This window comes from Schistocerca cancellata, chromosome 11 (genome assembly GCF_023864275.1).
Source record: "Schistocerca cancellata isolate TAMUIC-IGC-003103 chromosome 11, iqSchCanc2.1, whole genome shotgun sequence".
Lineage (NCBI taxonomy): Eukaryota > Metazoa > Arthropoda > Insecta > Orthoptera > Acrididae > Schistocerca > Schistocerca cancellata.
Window position 1 is genome coordinate 175761417 of NC_064636.1, and position 21235 is coordinate 175782651.

The window sequence follows — 21235 nt, forward strand, 5'->3', positions numbered from 1 at the left end:
GAGCGTGGAAGATGTGGACGTGGACTGTGGACAGGTGGTGCTGGCTGGGAATGTGAGTAGGCAAAGAGGTTTTGCGAGATGGTCGACACAACTGCGATAAGCACAATGCCTATATGACGTTGTGGTTAATGCAACTGCCACGTAAGCAGAAGTCCTGGGTTCGAATTCCGGTTGGTCACACATTTTCTCTTGTCAACGCTGCTTCCGCAAAACGTCCCGATGCAGCTGACATAAACAGCCCCTTCCCTTTGCTTTCTCCCCTCCCCCTCACGATTCACCTTCAGTTTACAGAATATGTACCACAGATGCTGATTCCACGCGGTGCCTGTACCTTTGGACTAGTCTAAAAGGACGGATACCACGTATTCATAAACAACAACAAATAAAGTCATGGAGCTGCAACCCTGGTATGAAACAGTATCGACCAAGGCAAATAAAACCAACGTAGCCGTGAATTTGGTTATCTACTGACAGGGGCTTTATAATGTGCCAAATAATAAGCACAGCTGTACCTCCGTGTGTTGATGCAGTTGTATCGAACTCACCCGGTAGCGACGATTTCGACGCACTCCCTCGAGCGGGGTTGCCGCTCTTTCTTGCCGGTCAGGGCGTAGTTGTAGTCGAGCTGGCGCTCGCGCATCTCCTCCGTCATGAACCTCACCCGGGCCTCAGCCGCCCGCCACATGACGTAGTTGGCGATCACCCTGTGGGACAGAAACGTCTGTAGTGACACGCATGCACTCTGTGCTGGCTGTTCCTATCAGCCTACAACCACTTACACTGATGAGACGAAACATCATCACCTCCTACTTAATAGCTTGTTTGTCCATCTTTGGAACGAAATACATCACCGATTCTGCTTTTAAGGGTCTGAAAGTTTGTTGGTGGGTTTGTGGAGGTATGTGGCATTAGATCTTTACGCTTAGATCATGTAATTCTCGTTAATAACGAGCCGCTGATTTGAATTCTGGGTGATGGCATCTGTTGGGTTCCATGGTATTTACATCAGGCAAATTCGGTCACTGAGACATCAACGTGAGTTCACTGTAATGCTCATCAAACGACTGTAGCACAGTTCTGGCTCCAAGACACGGACAGTTATACTGCAGGAAGATGAGACATCGTGTATGAGGGGTGCAGGCGGTGCACAGTGTGTCTTCGATTACTACCACAAGTCCCACGGAAGCATAATACTGCTCCCACCAGCCAGCATGCATATCGTGCTGCACGTTGCCAGCCACCGCTCACATCGATGACGGCGTTTGTGGAGACGACCAGCGACCTAGTGTAGCAAAAATGTGGTTCACCCAGGCAGCCGACACATTTCCACTGATCGAGTGTCGAATCCTGGTAGTCCCACGCCCACGGCAATCGTAACTGACGATGTTGTCAGGTCAGCACGTGGAAACGTGTGGTTATCTGCTGTGGAGCTCCATGTTCAACAATGTACGATGAACAAGTGCTCCAAAACATTTGCATGTTTACCAGCATTGTGCTCTTTAGCAGAGTTGCTGCAAACCCTACCTCCCCCCCCCCCCCTTTCCTTTGCTAGGGTGATCCCCCATCTGTCTCTGCTCTGCTTACACCGTTTTCTTACCATGTCACGTGGCTGCAATAACACGAGACGGCGTCAAACGTCACGGTGGGCACTGGTCATAATGTTTTGACTGAGCAGTGTACATTATGTGATCAAAAGTATCCGGACATACGTTTTTCATATTACGTGGACTGTGCTGCTATCTACTCTGAGGTAGTCCATAGCAGCGACCTCAGTAGTCATCAGACACCATGAGAGAGCAGATTAGGGCGCTCCGCAGAACTCACGGGCTTCCAACGTGGTCAGGTGATTGGGTGTCACTAGTGTCGTACGTCTGTAGGCAAGATTTACACACTCCTAAACGTCCCTAGGTCCACTGTTTCCGATGTGATAGTGAAGTGAGAACGTGTATGGACACGTAGAGCACAAAAGCGTACAGGAGGACCTCGTCTGTTGACTGACAGAGACTACGGACAGTTGAAGAGGGTCGTAATGTGTAATCTATTCAGACCATCACACAGGAATTCCAAACTACATCAGATTCCGCTGCAACAACTATGAAAGTTAGGCAGGAGGTGGGGAAGCTTGGATTTCATGGTCGAGTGGCTGCTCACAAGCCACAAATCGTGCCGGAAGATACCAAGCGGCGCCTCGTTTGGTCTAAGGAGCGTAAAAATCTGACAATTTAAAAATGGAAAAAAGTTGTGTGGAGTGACGAACCACGGCACGCAATGTGGCGATCCGATGACAGCATGTGGGTCTGACGAATGCCCAGTGCGCAGTGCCAGCGTGCGTAGTGGCAACAGTAAAATTCTCAGGCGGTGGTGTTATGGTGTGGTCGTGTTTTTCATGGAGGGGACTTGCACCCCTTGTTGTTTTGTGTAGCACTATCACAGCACAGGCCTACACTGATGTTTTAAGATCCTTATTGCTTCCCACTGTCGAAGAGCAGTTCGGGGATGGCGATTGCATCTTTCAACACTATCGAGCACCTGTTCATAATGCACGGCCTGTGGCGGAGTGGTTACACGACAATGACATCCCTGTAACGGACTGACCTGCACAGGGTCCTCACCTGAAGCCTATAAAACACCTTTGGGATGTTTTGGAACGCCGACTTTGGGGCAGGCCTCACCGACCGGCATCTATACTTCTCCTCAGTGCAGCATTCCGGGAAGAATGGGCTGCCATTCGCCAAGAAACGTTCCAGTACCTGATTGAACGTTTGCCTGAGACAGCGCAAACTGCCATTAAGGCTAAGGGTGGGTCAACACCATATTGAATTCCAGCATTAGCGGTGGAGGGCGTCACGAGCTCGTAAGTCATTTTCAGCTGGGTGTCCGGATACTTTAGATCACATAATTTATGTCCTCATAGTTTTTCATGGTGACATACCTGAAAAAACACTCTTCTCGATTTTCAAGCCGTGACAATTCAAATGCAACACTATAGCTTTCGACAACTGTGTCAGCCGTCGTCATCAGGAGGGAAAAAAATCTTTTGCTTGTATGGAGGTGGGAGCGTCTGTCACATTCCTTGTGCCACCTGACGTAACTTGGTTCGTCATTGGGTCTGGATTTGCAGCGAGTTTCTCAATTCCCTTCCACACAGGTACGTCATGACGGCCCTCTCTCGAAGTTTCCAGAGGCTGGTTTCGCGTCGAAACGAAACACTGCCAGCTCTGGCAGTCAGTGGCCATTTTCTTATTACTGATAACGATTCCAGAGACAGGTGTCGATGCCCGAACATTTTATTTTCAGTGACATGACTTGAAAAAACGCACTGCCACATATACAGTCGTCGCACTGCTGTGAAATATGTTATCACTTGACAATTCATATCGACATATTACAGATATACAAGAAATGTAATCCCACTTGCGAATATGGACTACCATCAGCTGTTTAATGGACTGACGACAATGAAATGTTATGCCGCATCGGGACTTGATCCTGGATTTCCCGCCCCTCACGGGCGGTCGCCTTACCGGTTGGCCAACACAGCACGACTCACGGGGAGACGCAAACTTCCACGTGACATCCGCTGTATATCTTCCAGTGCAGGGAAAATATTTTACTTGAAGGTCACTTGCCCGGTGTCTGCGCATAAATACAATGTTCCATTGCCTGTATTGTTCCGAATCACGATACAATGTTTCTTAGGACATGTATACGCATTGCGCATTCTTTCTTCTTATAGAAATATGGAAACCATGAAGTCAGCGTATTATGGTTACTTTCATGCAATTATGGCATTTGGAATTATATTTTGGGGAAATCAGCCACTGGCTAAGAAAGTACTGTGTGTACAAAAAAGAGCCATAAGGATCATGTGTGGAGTCCATCCTAGGAATATTTTTAAGAAGCTTGAAATACTTACATCCACTGCGCAATATATATTCTCTTTGATGTGCTTCATGAGGAAAGAAAAATCCATCTTTAAGCTGAATAGTGCACATCACAGTCACAATACTAGAAGGAAACATGATATCCACTATGAACAGCCAAATCTAAATATGGTGCAGAAAGGAGTCAATTTCAGTGGCTGTAAGATTTTTAATGCCCTCCCTTCAAGAATTAAGTGTTTGGTAGATGATCTCTTGTTTAAAAAAACCTTAAGGCAGTTCCTATTGCAAGGATCAGTTTACACAATAGAAGAGTTCCTGAACTACAGTGTTTAACATTTCTTGTATTGTACATTGCAAATGTGTGCCCAAATTTGTATTTGTAATATCGTATATTTTTATTGTAAACATATATTTTACGATATTTATTTCTCTGTAACACTTACTATTTTGTAATCGTTATCTATCTCTAAAATGTATTTTTTGTAGTGGCACCTAAGTTACTGTTTACTTTTTTTTTTTTTTGTAATCTCTATCTATGTCTAAAACGTATTTTTTGTAGTGGGACCTAAGGTACTGTCTACTGTTTTTGTTTTGTTTAATGTATTACCATAAATTATGGCCAAAAGCTTGTAAAATTGACACGTTCCATATCCTGTAATAGTGTCACAAATGGATCACCAGAACAGGAGATAAATAAATAAATACATGCTGGGCAAGCAACTTTCAGGTACAGCGTCTGACCTGTACGGGAACATACATGACGGATGTAGGAGTACGTGGCGTAGGCACAGGGTTGACGACATATGGAGGTTCGGGTCTGGCCAGGAGTCGTGCACGCATAGCGAGACTGTGAGGCGGCCGACGGCGATAAGCGGGAAATACGGGTTCGAGGCCCAGTCCGTCGATTACACAGCTAATGATTGTCCAGATTCCCAACCGCGAATACACTTCTTGTATTTCATAACGGCTGTAGTCGCGGCAGTGGCTGTTACCTCAGACACGCATGCACGTCTGAAGGAACTTTGCATCGTAATTAGGAATAACACACGCACTGCAGTATCGTGTTAGGGATTTCCTCCGTTTTTCTTTGTTTCAATACAACTACACAAAAATAATTGTCTGACAATAAATGTGTTACATCTGAGGAAGAAAAGACACGTGTACCAGGTGATCAAAAAGTCAGTATAAATTTGAAAACTGAATAAATCACGGAATAATGTAGATAGAGACGTACAAATTGACACACATGCTTGGAATGACATGGGGTTTTATTAGAACCAAAAAAACACAAAAGTTAAAAAAATGTCCGACAGATGGCGGTTCATGTGGTCAGAATAGCAATAATTAGCATAACAAAGTAAGACAAAGCAAAGATGTTCTTTACAGGAAATGCTCAATATGTCCACCATCATTCCTCAATACTAGCTGTAGTCGAGGAATAATGTTGTGAACAGCAATGTAAAGCATGTCTGGAGCTATGGTAAGGTATTGGCGTCGGATGTTGTCTTTCGGCATCCCTAGAGATGTCGGTCGATCACGATACACTTGCGACTTCAGGTAATCCCAAAGCCAATAATTGCACGGACTGAGGTCTGGGGAACTGGGAGGCCAAGCATGACGAAAGTGGCGGCTGAGCACACGATCAACACCAAACGACGCGCGCAAAAGATCTTTCACGAGTCTAACAATATGGGGGGAGCGCCATCCTGCATAAACATCGTACGTCCCAGCAGGTGTTTATCAGCCAGGCTGGGGATGATGCGATTCTGTAACATATCGGCGTACATCTCACCCGTCACGGTAGGAGTTACAAAACCAGAATCACGCATTTCCTCGAAGAAAAAAGGCCCGATAACGGTATATGTGGTAAATCCAACCCATACCGTGACTTTCTCGTCGTGCAATGCAGTTTCCATGATAGTTCTAGGATTTTCGGTAGTCCAAATTCTGCAGTTGTGGGCGTTGACAGACCCTCGGAGCGTGAAATGAGCTTCGTCGGTCCACAACACGTTACTAAACCAATCGTCATCTTCCGCCATCTTTTGAAACGCCCAAACCGCAAATGTCCTCCACTTCAATGATTCTCTCTCTCATTACAGCTCATTTGTACACGATTGTCATTCGCAGTCACTGACATTTTGCTGTCCAGCGCCATCTGTCAGACATTTTGTCAACTTTGTTTTTGTTTTTTGTTCTTTACAAGATAATAAATGACAGAATTATCTCCAAACAATCTAACAAGGCTGGTCAGAAGATCTTCCACGAGTATGTCATTTATGTAGTTTAGGAGCTGCAAAGGGCCTCTAAGACTTGCTTGAGGAACGATTGATATTATTTCTGTTTTACTGACATTCCGTCAGGTACTACAAACTGTGAGTTTTCTGACAGGAAGTCACGAGCACAACTGACGCGATACTCCATACGCAAGCAATCTGATTGGAAGTTCCTTGTGAGGAACGGTGCCAAAAACGTTCTGGAAATCGGAAAATATGCAATCGTTTTGACATCCTCTATCGATAGCTTTCATTACTCCATGAGAACTTCTGAATCCATGCTGCCTATTTTTCTACAAGTCTTCTTCAAAGCGATTAATAATATTCAGACACAATATACACTCCTGGAAATGGAAAAAAGAACACATTGACACCGGTGTGTCAGACCCACCATACTTGCTCCGGACACTGCGAGAGGGCTGTACAAGCAATGATCACACGCACGGCACAGCGGACACACCAGGAACCGCGGTGTTGACCGTCGAATGGCGCTAGCTGCGCAGCATTTGTGCACCGCCGCCGTCAGTGTCAGCCAGTTTGCCGTGGCATACGGAGCTCCATCGCAGTCTTTAACACTGGTAGCATGCCGCGACAGCGTGGACGTGAACCGTATGTGCAGTTGACGGACTTTGAGCGAGGGCGTATAGTGGGCATGCGGGAGGCCGGGTGGACGTACTACCGAATTGCTCAACACGTGGGGCGTGAGGTCTCCACAGTACATCGATGTTGTCGCCAGTGGTCGGCGGAAGGTGCACGTGCCCGTCGACCTGGGACCGGACCGCAGCGACGCACGGATGCACGCCAAGACCGTAGGATCCTACGCAGTGCCGTAGGGGACCGCACCGCCACTTGCCAGCAAATTAGGGACACTGTTGCTCCTGGGGTATCGGCGAGGACCATTCGCAACCGTCTCCATGAAGCTGGGCTACGGTCCCGCACACCGTTAGGCCGTCTTCCGCTCGCGCCCCAACATCGTGCAGCCCGCCTCCAGTGGTGTCGCGACAGGCGTGAATGGAGGGACGAATGGAGACGTGTCGTCTTCAGCGATGAGAGTCGCTTCTGCCTTGGTGCCAATGATGGTCGTATGCGTGTTTGGCGCCGTGCAGGTGAGCGCCACAATCAGGACTGCATACGACCGAGGCACACAGGGCCAACACCCGGCATCATGGTGTGGGGAGCGATCTCCTACACTGGCCGTACACCACTGGTGATCGTCGAGGGGACACTGAATAGTGCACGGTACATCCAAACCGTCATCGAACCCATAGTTCTACCATTCCTAGACCGGCAAGGGAACTTGCTGTTCCAACAGGACAATGCACGTCCGCATGTATCCCGTGCCACCCAACGTGCTCTAGAAGGTGTAAGTCAACTACCCTGGCCAGCAAGATCTCCGGATCTGTCCCCCATTGAGCATGTTTGGGACTGGATGAAGCGTCGTATCACGCGGTCTGCACGTCCAGCACGAACGCTGGTCCAACTGAGGCGCCAGGTGGAAATGGCATGGTAAGCCGTTCCACAGGACTACATCCAGCATCTCTACGATCGTCTCCATGGGAGAATAGCAGCCTGCATTGCTGCGAAAGGTGGATATACACTGTACTAGTGCCGACATTGTGCATGCTCTGTTGCCTGTGTCTATGTGCCTGTGGTTCTGTCAGTGTGATCATGTGATGTATCTGACCCCAGGAATGTGTCAATAAAGTTTCCCCTTCCTGGGACAATGAATTCACGGTGTTCTTATTTCAATTTCCAGGAGTGTATGTTCCAAAATTCTACTGCAAATTGACGTTAATGATATGGGTCTCCTTTCTCGGGTATCTACGTGAGTTGTGCCACTTTCCAGCCTTTGACTATGGATCTTTCAGCAAGCAAGTGGTTGGATATGATTCCTAGGTAGGAACTATTCTATCAGCGTACTCAGAAATGAACATGACTGGTATACAATCTGGACTGGTGGACTTGCCTTTAATAAGCAGTTTAAGCTGCTTCACTACACCGAGGATTTCTACATCTAAGTTACTCGTATTGGCAGTTGTTCTACATTCGAATTCTCTTATATTTATATTGTCTTCTTTGGTGATGGAGTTTCAGAAAACTGTGTTTAGTAACTCTGCTTTAGTGGCACTGCCATCAGTAACACAACACTGGTTCCTTCTACATCTTCAACATGAGTATTCTGTGAACACTCCCATCTACTGAGGTGAGAACAGCTATGTTCACAGGGCCGCACTCATACTTTGTCCCTCACATACTCGATCGCATCTCACCTGGTCCGAGAAATCGTCCTATCCCGCAGAAAACGCCAGAAATTTTGTGTAACAGTGGGAGAAACGTAAGAACTAACATTCCCGCAGTTCGGCAGTTCTACAAGTTCTAACTGCCAATGAGAAGCTGCAGTTGGTTGTGGCACACCTGGAAGAAACTTGTGGACTCCCTTCCTAACCAAATTCACGCCATTGTGAAGGCTAGAGGCGAGGCTTGATGGTGTTGGCGTCCTGTCCCCGGGAGGGTTGTGAGGAGCCTCTGTTCCTTTTGACTGACACGTGAAAGCAAGGAGGGTTCTGTATTGCAGAATCTGAAGAGTATGGGGAGAGCAGTATGCGAAGGTAAGGCACCACCCGATGTTGAGCGCAAAATCTGGGACCACGGTGCTGGTTCATCTGAAGAACTGCTGTGTATATCAACCACCAAGTTCTCGACTATAAATCCCACCAAACTACGCCTTCTCAACAGCCGTAATATGTACATGGTATATCATGGAAGAGGAAATAACACAGATGCACTCGATTTTCAAAATATTGATAGGTAATTGTTTGCGAAAATAAAATTGACAGTTATAATTCACAAAATATTAGACAGAGGAAGAACAAGATATGTTAATATTAGATTTCTAAAAAAACACTATTGTCATTCCTTGTTTTATTTGCAAGAATTTTTAGCTCAGCTAGTCATCGATGATCGGAGAGCCTTTACAAAAGAGAATGACAGAATAATACAGTCGTTTGAGAGAGAGTTCTTTGTAGGTTCGAAAAACTATTCTTCTTTTGAAGTGTATGTTAGGTACAAATGTATTTATTACACAGAACTATTTCTGCTGCAGTGTAAAAAGCATTAAAAATATATTATTCATAATGTTCACAGTTTGCCTACAAAATATTACTCAGTCCCGTTCCGATTTATTTAATGCACATACAGCATCGAAATCTAGATTGTCTAATAGTGAAGTTTTAAATGTCTACTAAAAATTGAAATAAACTCTTGTTTGTAATAGACAATGCTGTAAAAATAGTGGAGGATGAGAAAACGTGATTTAGATTCGTATATTTTCCCAGTATAAATTTTGAAAGTTCCCTATGAAATTTTTTATACGATAACATTAATATTTTTACATATTGCTAATTTCTGCTTTTATTCCTCAGTAATATACTGAAATAATAAGGTAATTTTCAAATACTTGTGTGTAAAACAAGAAATGATTACTTTGTGTGAGAGACAACACAGCTCTGTACAGTGTTATTTTTGCGAAAAATACAGAGAAGTGTGCGCATATAAATGATGCATTACTTTGACCTTGTAGTCATTAAAATTATGCCAGAGTTATGCTTAGGTACACAACTGTCCTTGACTTTCTCAGAAATTATATTTGATTTCACAGATATCTATAATTATACTTGCATGGTGCAATAGCGTTTAGCATTTACAGTTTGCCATTTACCGCTTAGCATTTAGCATTTACCGTTTATCAATTGGCATTTACTGTTTATGATGTCTCACAGGCAAACTGCCAAACTGTTTGACACTGCAGATAGAGTGTATTAAAAATTGCTATAATATTTTACAAGTGAGTCAATCTGTGAAACTGATCCAACCTGTGAGACCTATTTCCTGTCCATTTCTTTTCTCTACGTAGTTAATTAATTGTTGTAAACAAGATAACAGTTTTTATGCACTATTTTCAACCAAAAACCTACGAATTCAATTACGAACAACTTAAATTGGATGGAACGCGTAGAAAATGTCGTAGCCAAGGCAAACCAAAGACTGCGTTTCATTGGCAGGACACTTAGACAATGCAACAGATCTACTAAGGACCCTGCCTAGACAACACTTGTCCGTCCCCTTTTGGAGTACCGCTGCACAGTGCCGGGTCCTTACCAGGTAGGATTAACGGAGCACTTCGAGAAAGCTCAGAGAAGAGCAGCACGTTTTGTATTATAGCGAAATCGGGAAGAGTGTCTGTAACATGATACAGGATTTGGAGTGGACAGTATTAAAACAGAGGCGTTGTTCATTGCAGCAGAATCTTCCCACGAAATTTCAGTCACCAACTTTCTCCTTCGACTGTGAAAATATTTTGTTGACACCGGCCTACATAGGGAAAAACGATCATCATAAAAAAAGTAGGGAAATCAGAGTTCGCACGGAAATATGTAGCTGCTCGTATCTTCTGGAATAACAGAGAATTATTGTGAAAGTGGTTCGATGAACCCTCAGCTAGGCACTTAAGTGTGATCTGCAAATTACCCATGTAGATGCGGATATAGACCTGAACTCTAAAATTATACGATCTGTTACGACTGATACACGTGTTTCGAAATGTAAAGTCTGTCAACCTAGTCCAGCCTATGGGACACACACACACACACACACACACACACACAGACACACACACACACACACACACACACACACACGTATATATATATATATATATATATGTGTGTGTGTGTGTGTGTGTGTGTGTGTGTGTGTGTGTGTGTGTGTACACAGGGTGGTCCATTGATCGTGAACGTGCCAAATATCTCACGAAATAAGCGTCAAACGAAAAAACTACAAAGAACGAAACTCGTCTAGCTTGAAGGGGCAAACCAGATGGCGTTATGGTTGGCCCGCTAGATGGCGCTGCCATACGTGAAACGGGTTTCAAAGGCATTTTTTAAATAGAAACCCCCATTTTTATTACATATTCGTGTAGTACGTAAAGAAATATGAATGGACCACTTTTTCGCTTTGTGATAGATGGCGCTGTAATAGTCACAAACATTTGGCTCACAATTTGAGACGAACAGTTCGTAACAAGTAGGTTTTTAAATTCAAATACAGAACGTACGTACGTTTGAACATTTTATTTCGGTTGTTCCAATGTGATACATGTACCTTTGTGAACTTATCATTTCTGAGAACGCATGCTGTTACAGCGTGATAACCTGTAAATACCACATTAATGCAATAAATGCTCAAAATTATGTCCGTCAACCTCAATACATTAGGCAATACGTGTAACGACATTCCTCTCAACAACGAGTAGTTCCCCTTCCATAATGTTCGCACATGCATTGACAATCCGTTGACGCATGTTGTCAGGCGTTGTCGGTGGATGACGATAGCAAATATCCTTCAACTTTCCCCACAGAAAGAAATTCGGCGACGTCAGATCCGGTGAACGTGCGGGCCATGGTATGGTGCTTCGACGACCAATCCACCTATCATGAAATATAGTATTCAATACCGCTTGAACCTGACGCGAGCTATGTGCCGGACATCCATCATGTTGGAAGTACATCGTCATTCTGCCGTCCAGTGAAACATCTTGTAGCAACATCGGTAGAGCATCACGTAGGAAATCAGCATACACTGCACCATTTAGATTGCCATCGATAAGATGGGGGCCGGTTATCCTTCCTCCATAATGCCGCACCATACATTAACCCGCCAAGGTCGCTGATGTTCTACTTGTCGCAGCGATCGTGGATTTTCCGTTGCCCAGTAGTGCATATTATGCCGGATTACGTTACCGCTGTTGGTGAATGACGGTTTGTCGCTAAATAGAACGCGTGCAAAAAATCTGTCATCGTCCCGTAATTTATCTTGTGCCCAGTGGCAGAACTGTACACGACGTTCAAAGACGTCGCCATGCAATTCCTGGTGCATAGAAATATGATACGGGTTCAATCGATGTTGATGTAGCATTCTCAACAGCGACGTTTTTGAGATTCCCTATTCTCGCGCAATTTGTCTGCTACTGATGTACGAATTATCCGCGACAGCAGCTAAAACACCTACTTGGGCATCATCATTTGTTGCAGGTCGTGGTTGACGTTTCACATGTGGCTGAACACTTCCTGGCCGGCCAGTGTGGCCGAGCGGTTCTAGGCGCTTCAGTCTGGAACCGCGCGACCGCTACGGTCGCAGGTTCGAATCCTGCCTCGGGCATGGATGTGTGTGATGTCCTTAGGTTAGTTAGGTTTAAGTAGTTCTAAGTTCTAGGGGACTGATGACCTCCGATGTTCAGTGCCATAGTGCTCAGAGCCATTTGAACACTTCCTGTTTACTTAAATAACGTAACTATCCGGCGAACGGTCCGGACACTTGGATGATGTCGTCCAGGATACCGAGCTGCATACATAACACACGTCTGTTGGGCATTTTGATCACAATAGTCATACATCAACACAATATCGACCTTTTCCACTATTGGTAAACCTAAACGGTCCATTTTAACACGGTTAATGTATCACGAAGTAAATACCGTCCGCACTGGCGGAATGTTACGTGACACCACGTACTTATACGTTTGTGACTGTTACAGGGCCATGTATCGCAAAGTGAAAAGAGTGGTGCAACTAAAACACTCATATTTCTTTAAATACTACAAAAATACGGTATGTAATAAAAAATTGGGGTTCCTATTTTAAAAAACGCAGTTGATACCCGTTTGAGGTATAGCAGAGCCATCTAGCGGGCCAACCATAGCGCCATCTGGTTTCCCCCTTCAAGCTAGACAAGTTCCATTGTTTACAGTTGTTTTCGTTTGACACTTACTTCGTGAGATATTTGGCCCGGTAATGATCAATGGACCCCACTGCATATAACACAGGGTGATTCAAAAAGAATACCACAATTTTAGGAATTTAAAACTCTGCAACGACAAAAGGCAGAGCTAAGCACTATCTGTCGGCGAATTAAGGGAGCTATAAAGTTTCATTTAGTTGTACATTTGTTCGCTTGAGGCGCTGTTGACGTGCATTTCGAACGAAGTATGGTGTTGAACCTCCTGATAGGTGGTGTATTAAACGTTGGTATAAACAGTTTACAGAGAATGGGTGTTTGTGCAAAGGGAAAAGTTCTGGACGGCCGAGAACGAGTGATGAAAATGTAGCACGCATCCAGCAAGCATTTGTTCGCAGCCCAGGAAAATCGACTCGCAGAGCTAGCAGAGAGCTGCAAATTCCACAATCAACTGTATGGAGAGTCCTACGAAAAAGGTTAGTTATGAAACCTGAACGTCAACTACCCGAGGCGATGGATCGGCCGCCAGGCAGCCCGTGACAGAGCACTTCATCACTGGCCTCCAAGAAGCCCTGATCTTACCCCCTGCGATTTTTTCTTATGGGGGTATGTTAAGGATATGGTGTTTAGGCCACCTCTCCCAGCCACCATTGATGATTTGAAACGAGAAATAACAGCAGCTATCCAAACTGTTACGCCTGATATGCTACAGAGAGTGTGGAACGAGTTGAAGTATCTGATATTGCTCGAGTGTCTGGAGGGGGCCATATTGAACATCTCTGAACTTGTTTTTGAGTGAAAAAAAACCTTTTTAAATACTCTTTGTAATGATGTATAACAGAAGGTTATATTATGTTTCTTTCATTAAATACACATTTTTAAAGTTGTGGTATTCTTTTTGAATCACCCTGTATATATATATATAAATCTCGTTTGCTAAACCCTAGTCACTCGTTTTATTTCTTTCTGTGTCAGTCCTGTGAAACAATAATTGTTCGCAGCTTTGAGTTCCACCTGCATTACACTTGTCTTTTCTACAAGAAGAGAAGCACTTGCACATTGAAACTGCCGAGACGCGGCCGCCCCCACTCGCCTACCGCCAGTGGAGCAGCCAGCAGTGCCGCGTGGCGCGACTCACGACGCTCGGCCAGCAGCCAGGGGTGTACACATTCCGCTTATAACCTGCCCACACTTAGCCTGTCAGCCAAGCAGGCAAGCTGTCGCATATTACCAGCAGAGCGGGCACACTACTTAACTCCCAGCCATGTCAAACTACGCCCAACACAGGCAGGCTACAGTAGTCATCCTTGTCTGCCCGTCTTCTCGCTATGCTACACTGCGTAGCTGTTTATTCTGTTCTCTTTCACTGTATCCTTACGAGAGGAGTTAGGAAGTTGATGAAAAGCCTTTGTCACCGGCGTATCACAAGACGAGGTTCAATGAAATTCATTTTTGGTCCTTGTAGGCTAGGAAATAGTAGATTTAATTTGCCCTTTTATTCCTTTTCGGCGTATTTATTATTTCGATAGGGTCTGGTTTATTTGCAACTTCTCTGTTTCGACTAGTACTGGCTATTCTGAATTAGAATCACCATCAGGTCAACTGTAATATGTGTTTTCTGTAATAACAGAACCATCTCCGAAAGTCGAGATCCCTTGGACTTACGAACATGAAGATGTCTGTTATACTGCAGATCCAATTAAAGTAAGGTTTGGAAGTCTAGTTTCTATAACCACAGTTATAACAATTCAATGACTTTTTCGATATGTGTATTATGGGTTCGTAGCATTCCTCTAAATGAGCAAAATAGTTCATTGTAAAGTCCACACATAATATGTTAATCTAAAATGTACATGTATGCAAGAAAAAGCTTTTCTTTTCTTTCACAATAGACTTTCTTCGCATTACGTTACATACGACTAGAATGCGGTTTTCAACATCCAATGAACCATATTTTTTGCCCATTTAAATCAGCGTTTGCCCTAAATCAGGAAAGTCTGTATGCTGCCGAATTGCCTGAATTCCTTAGCTCATATTTCCACACCCTTGTCAGCCACTAAGTCTTTGTCGTCTTTCAAAATGTTTCTGGAATGAGGAAACCGCAGGTCAGATTTACAGACATGTCGTAACACGCTCAAAGGTCCGGAATGAGTGTTCTGTAACACGGTACTCAATTTGCATTGCGAGCCAACTACCGATTTATTTGAAGCTGCCTCGTAAACACAGGAAACCTTCTGCCATGCTGGACTTGGGCTTTGTTTGCTGACTGGTGTACATTCCCAAACTTTTAATTTCTCCTCAGTCTTCTTTTTGTTGGTTTGTTCATTTTGCTGCTCCAACCTTTATGAGATGAGCTGCAGTGAAACTACCTACGAAAACTTATGCCTGGCTAGTCACGTTGGATTGACAGCGCCACCTGTTGTGAGGTGCAGCAGGCTGAAAGGGTCCCTTGAAGCTTCCCAGGCCTCCGGAAACTCGAGTTAGTCCGCTTTTACCACAGTAATTCAGTACACATGTACTCTTGTCTGCGTTGCGGCGGGTTGAGCTGCTTTAATGGTTGCGGCAGAGACAGGTGCAGGCAGCCTGGGAGGAGAGTTTGCACGCCTCTGCCGGCAGCACAGTGACACACGGCGGCCCACACGCACCTGTCGCCACTCGTCCACTCAGCGCCCCACTCAGCTGACGGCTGGACTCGGTGCGACTTGTTGTGTGGGGAAGTTGTGGGGCAGCGGCCTGCACAGCCGCTCCTACCGCGGAAGGGCGCTCTCCCTCCACATTCAGTTCGAAGGAGGACATGAACGTTCCTGTCCTGTTCCTACTGTAAATGTTTAAACAATACTCGGATTTATACTTAGGGCCATATAAACTGACTATAGATGGTTGCCTGACAATTCACATAGTACACCAGATGTTTAAATACAGGTGTTAAAATTATGAAAACATAAAAGTGAGTGAGAAATCCAGTAGTCTGTTGTAGCTGTATTTATTTCTTTAAGTCTATTAGAGAGCCACACAACTGGTTTCTAATCGAATTAACTAAATACAGCTACAGTGGATTCCCGGACTTTTCATTCAGTTTTATATTTTTAACACTTTTAACACCTGTACTTAAACAGTTGTTGTACTGCGCGCACTGCCGACCAGTGATGTATAACCGTGTCAGCTGTGGCTGTGAGCACCCACGTCACCCGACGTGAATCCCATCGAACGCTTATGGGAAGTGCTCGAGAGATTAGTCCGTACACAACATTCTAGACTGGCAGCGGTTTCGCAATTAAGGACGGCTATAGAGGCAGCATGGCTCAATATTTCTGCAGCGGACTTCCAACCATTTCTCGAGTCCACGCCACGCCCAGCTGCTGCACTATGCCGGGTGAAAGCCGCCCCGACACGATATTGGGAGGTACCCCGGGACTTGTGTCCCCCCACTGTATTTTGTTGCGGTAGGTATTCTCGCCATGACACCCTTTACATTCTTTGTGTGCGCCATATTTTGGCAGCAGGGAAATCCGCTGCGGGTTCAGAGACTCTCGCCCCTTGCAGTGCCAAAGCAACTCCAACACAGACCTTACACCTTACTTCGTAGCTTGTAGGTGTGGTAGGAAGGAATACAGTTAGCAGGACGTTAAAGGGCGAACATGGACTTTGAACTAGGAATGAGAGAGGAGAAACGACTCAGTCCTGCAGTAAATTTTAGCTAGTAACAGCTAATCTTTAGGAAACCCAGACCTACTCGTGAGCGACCCAGTATAAGATTGCTTGCTCACAATGCTGTTGTGCATGTGAAAGTGCCATCTGTAAAGGATGAGCCAGACAGTAGGGGATTTTATTATATGAGCTTTCAAACGGTGACTTCATTTTTGTTGTTATGGCCAAGTCACGGCCGGCAGTGTTAGCTGCCTGTAAATTCTTCCGTCCCACGGTCTAGCAGCAGGTAGTCAGCGCGGAGGAAAGGCACCTTGATCACGCGCCTCCCTCAATGTGCTGACGAGGTGACGCCGCCCCAGGCGTCGCTTAGCTGGCAACGCTCTGAAAAGTTCCAGAGCGGCCCGCGGGTTTCTCAGCCCCGACCAATCAGGGTGGAGGAAGCCGCGTGGAGCGTCGAATCCACCCGGCCGCCCGTCGCCGGCCCCCCTCCCTTGTATTCTTCCTGACCCTCGAATCGGACGCGCGCCCTGTAGCAGTGTAGACCTTCCCGCTTCTACCAGTGCTGCGGCACTGCGGAGTTAGTTTTCGCAGCCGGCATGCCGCTCGGACTGGCCAGATTGGCGGGCAACCACCTTCGTTAGCTTCGCGAACTGTGTTTCGCCAAACTCTACGCTCTGGCTCGCCCTCACCTCCCTAGGCCTATGTGACTCCTTTTTAACATGCCTTTCGCCAATAAATGGCCGTTATCTAAATTTTCTCCTATTCATTCCATAACGCCCACCGCCTGCCCATACGCCCATCCTGTACACATCACTGGTCGATATTCAGGAATTGCAGTAAGCCTGCAAAACTCCCGTTTAGTGTAAAGAGCGGCAGTTCTCTTTAAACGCTGATGAATGAGACGCCATCTAGTGTTCCCTATTTATGCAGACGATTTAGGAGGTAATCTGAGCAGGCGTCTTAGGTTCTATGCAGAGCGTGTTGTCGTTGATCGTCTAGTATAGTCATAAAAAGATCAAAACAAATTGGAAAACGATTCAGGGAGGATACCTGTATTGTCTGAAAATTGGCAGTTGATACTAAATAATGGAGAATGTGTGGACATCCACATGAAGAATCTATTATACTTCGGTTACACGATAAATCAGTCAAATATAAAAGCCGTAAATTCAACTAAATATCTAGCAACTACAGTTACGAACAACTTAAATTTGGAAGAACACATGGAAAAAAATGGTTCAAATGGCTCTGAGCACTATGGGACTTAACATCTGTGGTCATCAGTCCCCTAGACCTTAGAACTACTTAAACCTAACCAACCTAATGAGATCACACACATCCATGCCCGAGGCAGGATTCGAACCTGCGACCGTAGCGGTCACGCGGTTCCAAACTGAAGCGCCTAGAACCGCACGGCCACACCGGCGGCGAACGCATGGAAAATATTGGGGAAAGGTAAACCAGAGATTGCTAAAGAGTCTGCCTACACTACAATTGTGCGTCCTGTTTTGGAGTACTTCTACGCAATGTGGGATCCTTACCAGATACGATTAATGCAGTACATCGAGAAAGTTCAGAGAAGATGATGATGATGTTTGGTTTGTGGGGCGCCCGTACAAATTCCCAACCTTTGCTCAGTCCAACCTCGCAACTTTCATGAATGATGATGAAATCGTGAGAACAACACAAACACCCAGTAATCTCGAGGCAGGTGAAAATCCCTGACTCCGCCGGGAATGGAACTCGGGACCCCGTACTCGGGAAGCGACAACGCGACGGCCAGACCACGAGCTGCGGACTTCAAAGAAAAGCAGCACGCTGTTAGGGCAGGGAGTGTCACTGACGTGATACAGGACTTGAGGTGGACATCATTAAAATAAAGGCGTTCCTCGTTGCGGCAGGATCTTGTCAATCACCATCTTTCTCCTCAGAGTGCGAACATATTTTGTTGGCGTCGACCTGTTTATAGAAAAACTATAATAATAATAAAATAATGGAAATCAGAGCTCGAACGGAAAGATATAGGTGTTCGTTTTTTACGCGCACGTTTCGAGATTGGAATAACAGAGCAGTTTTGTGAAGCTGGTTCGATGAATCCTCTGCCAGGCATTTAAGTGTAATTCTCAGTGTGTCCACGTAAGCGTAGTTGTAGACGTACGACAGAAAGGAAACCCCGACAGTACCCGATTAAAGGATTAGCAATGCTAGTCACATGTAGCAATTATTTTGGAGTAGTACTATAAAACGATACGAAATGTGACAATCACGTAAAATCTATATTGGGAAAGGCAAGTGTAACACTTGGATCTCTTGGAATGGAAAACGTCTGTGCTGGATATCGCACACAAGACCACAGCGCGACAAGTTCTAGAATATTGTTCCAGTTTTTGAGTCATTATCGAGTGGGCATGATAACAAACATGGAGTAATAACTACTTAGAATAGCGTAAGCGAATGAGTGACATAACTTCCTGGAGATTTTAAGAGGGAATCTTCAGAGGCCAGGCAATGCAGTACTCGTGAGCTGCTGTTGGGTAAATCTAGAAAAGCCGGATTGGACAAAGTCTTTCATGCTCCCACCATCATATATCTCGTGTAGGTTTCATGAGAGTAAGCCAAGAGAGACCAGGGTGCATACAGATGCATTAAGACAGCCATTCTTCTATCACCCATTACACAAATGGATTAGGAAAGAAAGTTGGTAATACACATTCCGTTTGCCCTCCGCGATGCACTCTACAGTGGCTTGCCGAGCCCTTACTTAGATGTAGAGGCGGAGCTCAGGCAGGGCACTGACACCCTGGCTGTGACGTACCTCTTGGGGGTGTGGCCGAGCAACTGCAAGAGGCGCTCGATGTACGACGGCGCCAGAACGACGACCGCCTCGCTGCTGGAGATGGTGACGCGTGGCGGCAGCAGCGCCTGCAGGAACTCCAGCCACGGCACCGACGGGTACGCCCGCTGCAGCTTCTCCACGGTGGGCGGTTCGTACGGCTGCGTCACGTTGCCCCTCTTCTCTCTTGTCAGCGAGATCTGTGAACCGATGGCGGCCGTGTCACGATCACTGCGCTCGTGTCCATTCTCCTCTATCACACTTCAGGAAGATGCAATAATTCCAACAAGAAATTGTTTACGAACTGTGGACTGATAAGGAAAAAATTGCCGAAAGGTAAGAAACGAAGGAGATGGCACCTACATAAGACAACTACTGATTGTGGGGAATGGCTAAGGGAGCATTAAGCAATAAGAGAGTGGAACAACAGAAGATGAACTGCTAACTTTAAAAAATGTAACAGTGAAATCAGCAGAGGATCAAAGAGGCAAAAAGGCAGGGGCCTGTAGATATCCTGGGAGAACACGTGTGGTATTGAACCTAATTGATAAAATGAGAAATTACAAAAAAATGCAACAAAAGAGAATATAGAGGTCTAAAAAAGTAACGTACACAATGAGCGAAATGGCTGACCGTGAATGGCTAGAGGACAAAGAGAAGACTATAAAAGCGTGCATAAGTAGGGATAGATACATGGTGCCTAGAGGAACATTAAAGAGATCTTTGGAGAAAATGGAAGCAAATGTGTGAATATGTACAACTCAGATGGCAAGGCAGTATGAAGGAAAGAAAGGAAATCGGACAGATTGAAGGAACATATGAAAGAGCAATATGAACGTAATGAATTTGAAGAAAATATCATAGAGAGGAAAGGGAGAGTAGGTAAAGGTGAGTTGGGACATATAGCTCAGATGACAAGTCAGTACAAAGCAAATAAACGAATGTTGAAAGGTGGAAGAAATATCTAGAACGCCTATACAATGGAAATGAACTTGAAAACAGTGTCATAGAAGGGAAAGAGGACACAGATGAATGTGAATGGGAGATATGATATTCGAGAAATATTTGACACATCACTTAAAGACATGTCTGAACGAGGGCCCTGAAGTAGACGAGATTTCTTCAGAACACGAAATCATTAAGAGAATCAGTCATCACAAAACAATTCCATCTGGTTTGGAAGATATTTACGAGTACAACAGGGAAGATACCCCCAGACTTCATGCCGAATTTAAGAATCAAAATTCCTAAAGAGGCGTATGCTCACCGCTATGAGTACCACTAAACCAATAATCAGCCACGGGTGCAACAATGAATTACTTAGAGTGAAAGAAAGACTGCCGGAAGTCAACCTGCTACAGCTCAGTTTCGCTTTCGGATCAATTTAGAAAAGCAAGAAGCGGTAATGAGCCAATGGTTCATCTTGAAAGCGATTTAGAAGAAGAAGAAGAAGAAACTGTATTCATGAGATTTCTAGTTTTAGGGACAGCTTTTGACACTGTTGATTGGAATATACTCGTTGAAACTGTGAGGACAGGAAGGATAAAATACAGAGGGCGAAAGTTTGTCTCTACCGCACATGGAAACCATATAATCATTATAAGAGTCTAAGGGTGTGGAGGGGAAGCAATGGTTGAAAAGGGAGCAAAACAATTTCGTAAATTCAGCCAGAGATGGCTAATGTCTTGTAATATCACTTGAAATGAATCAATAATATGGACAAAATATTAGTCGCACCCATAGAAGAGCACACTGCTCACTTTTACATGCTATAGATAGTGTAAAACTGGTGGCATGAAGTCATG

The 21235-nt window shown here is 45.1% G+C and overlaps 1 protein-coding gene across 3 annotated transcripts in view; it reads right to left on the reverse strand.

Annotated features, from left to right (window-relative positions):
- LOC126108531 (neprilysin-2-like) overlaps nucleotides 1-21235 on the reverse strand; it is a 247419-nt gene that overhangs the window by 67060 nt on the left and 159124 nt on the right. For all 3 annotated transcript variants that reach the window (XM_049913809.1, XM_049913811.1, XM_049913810.1), the window contains 2 exons: nucleotides 19413-19630; nucleotides 546-704 (listed from right to left, as the gene is read on the reverse strand). In XM_049913809.1, coding sequence (XP_049769766.1) covers nucleotides 546-704; nucleotides 19413-19630 — 377 coding nt within the window. The remainder of the gene's footprint in view (nucleotides 1-545; nucleotides 705-19412; nucleotides 19631-21235) is intronic.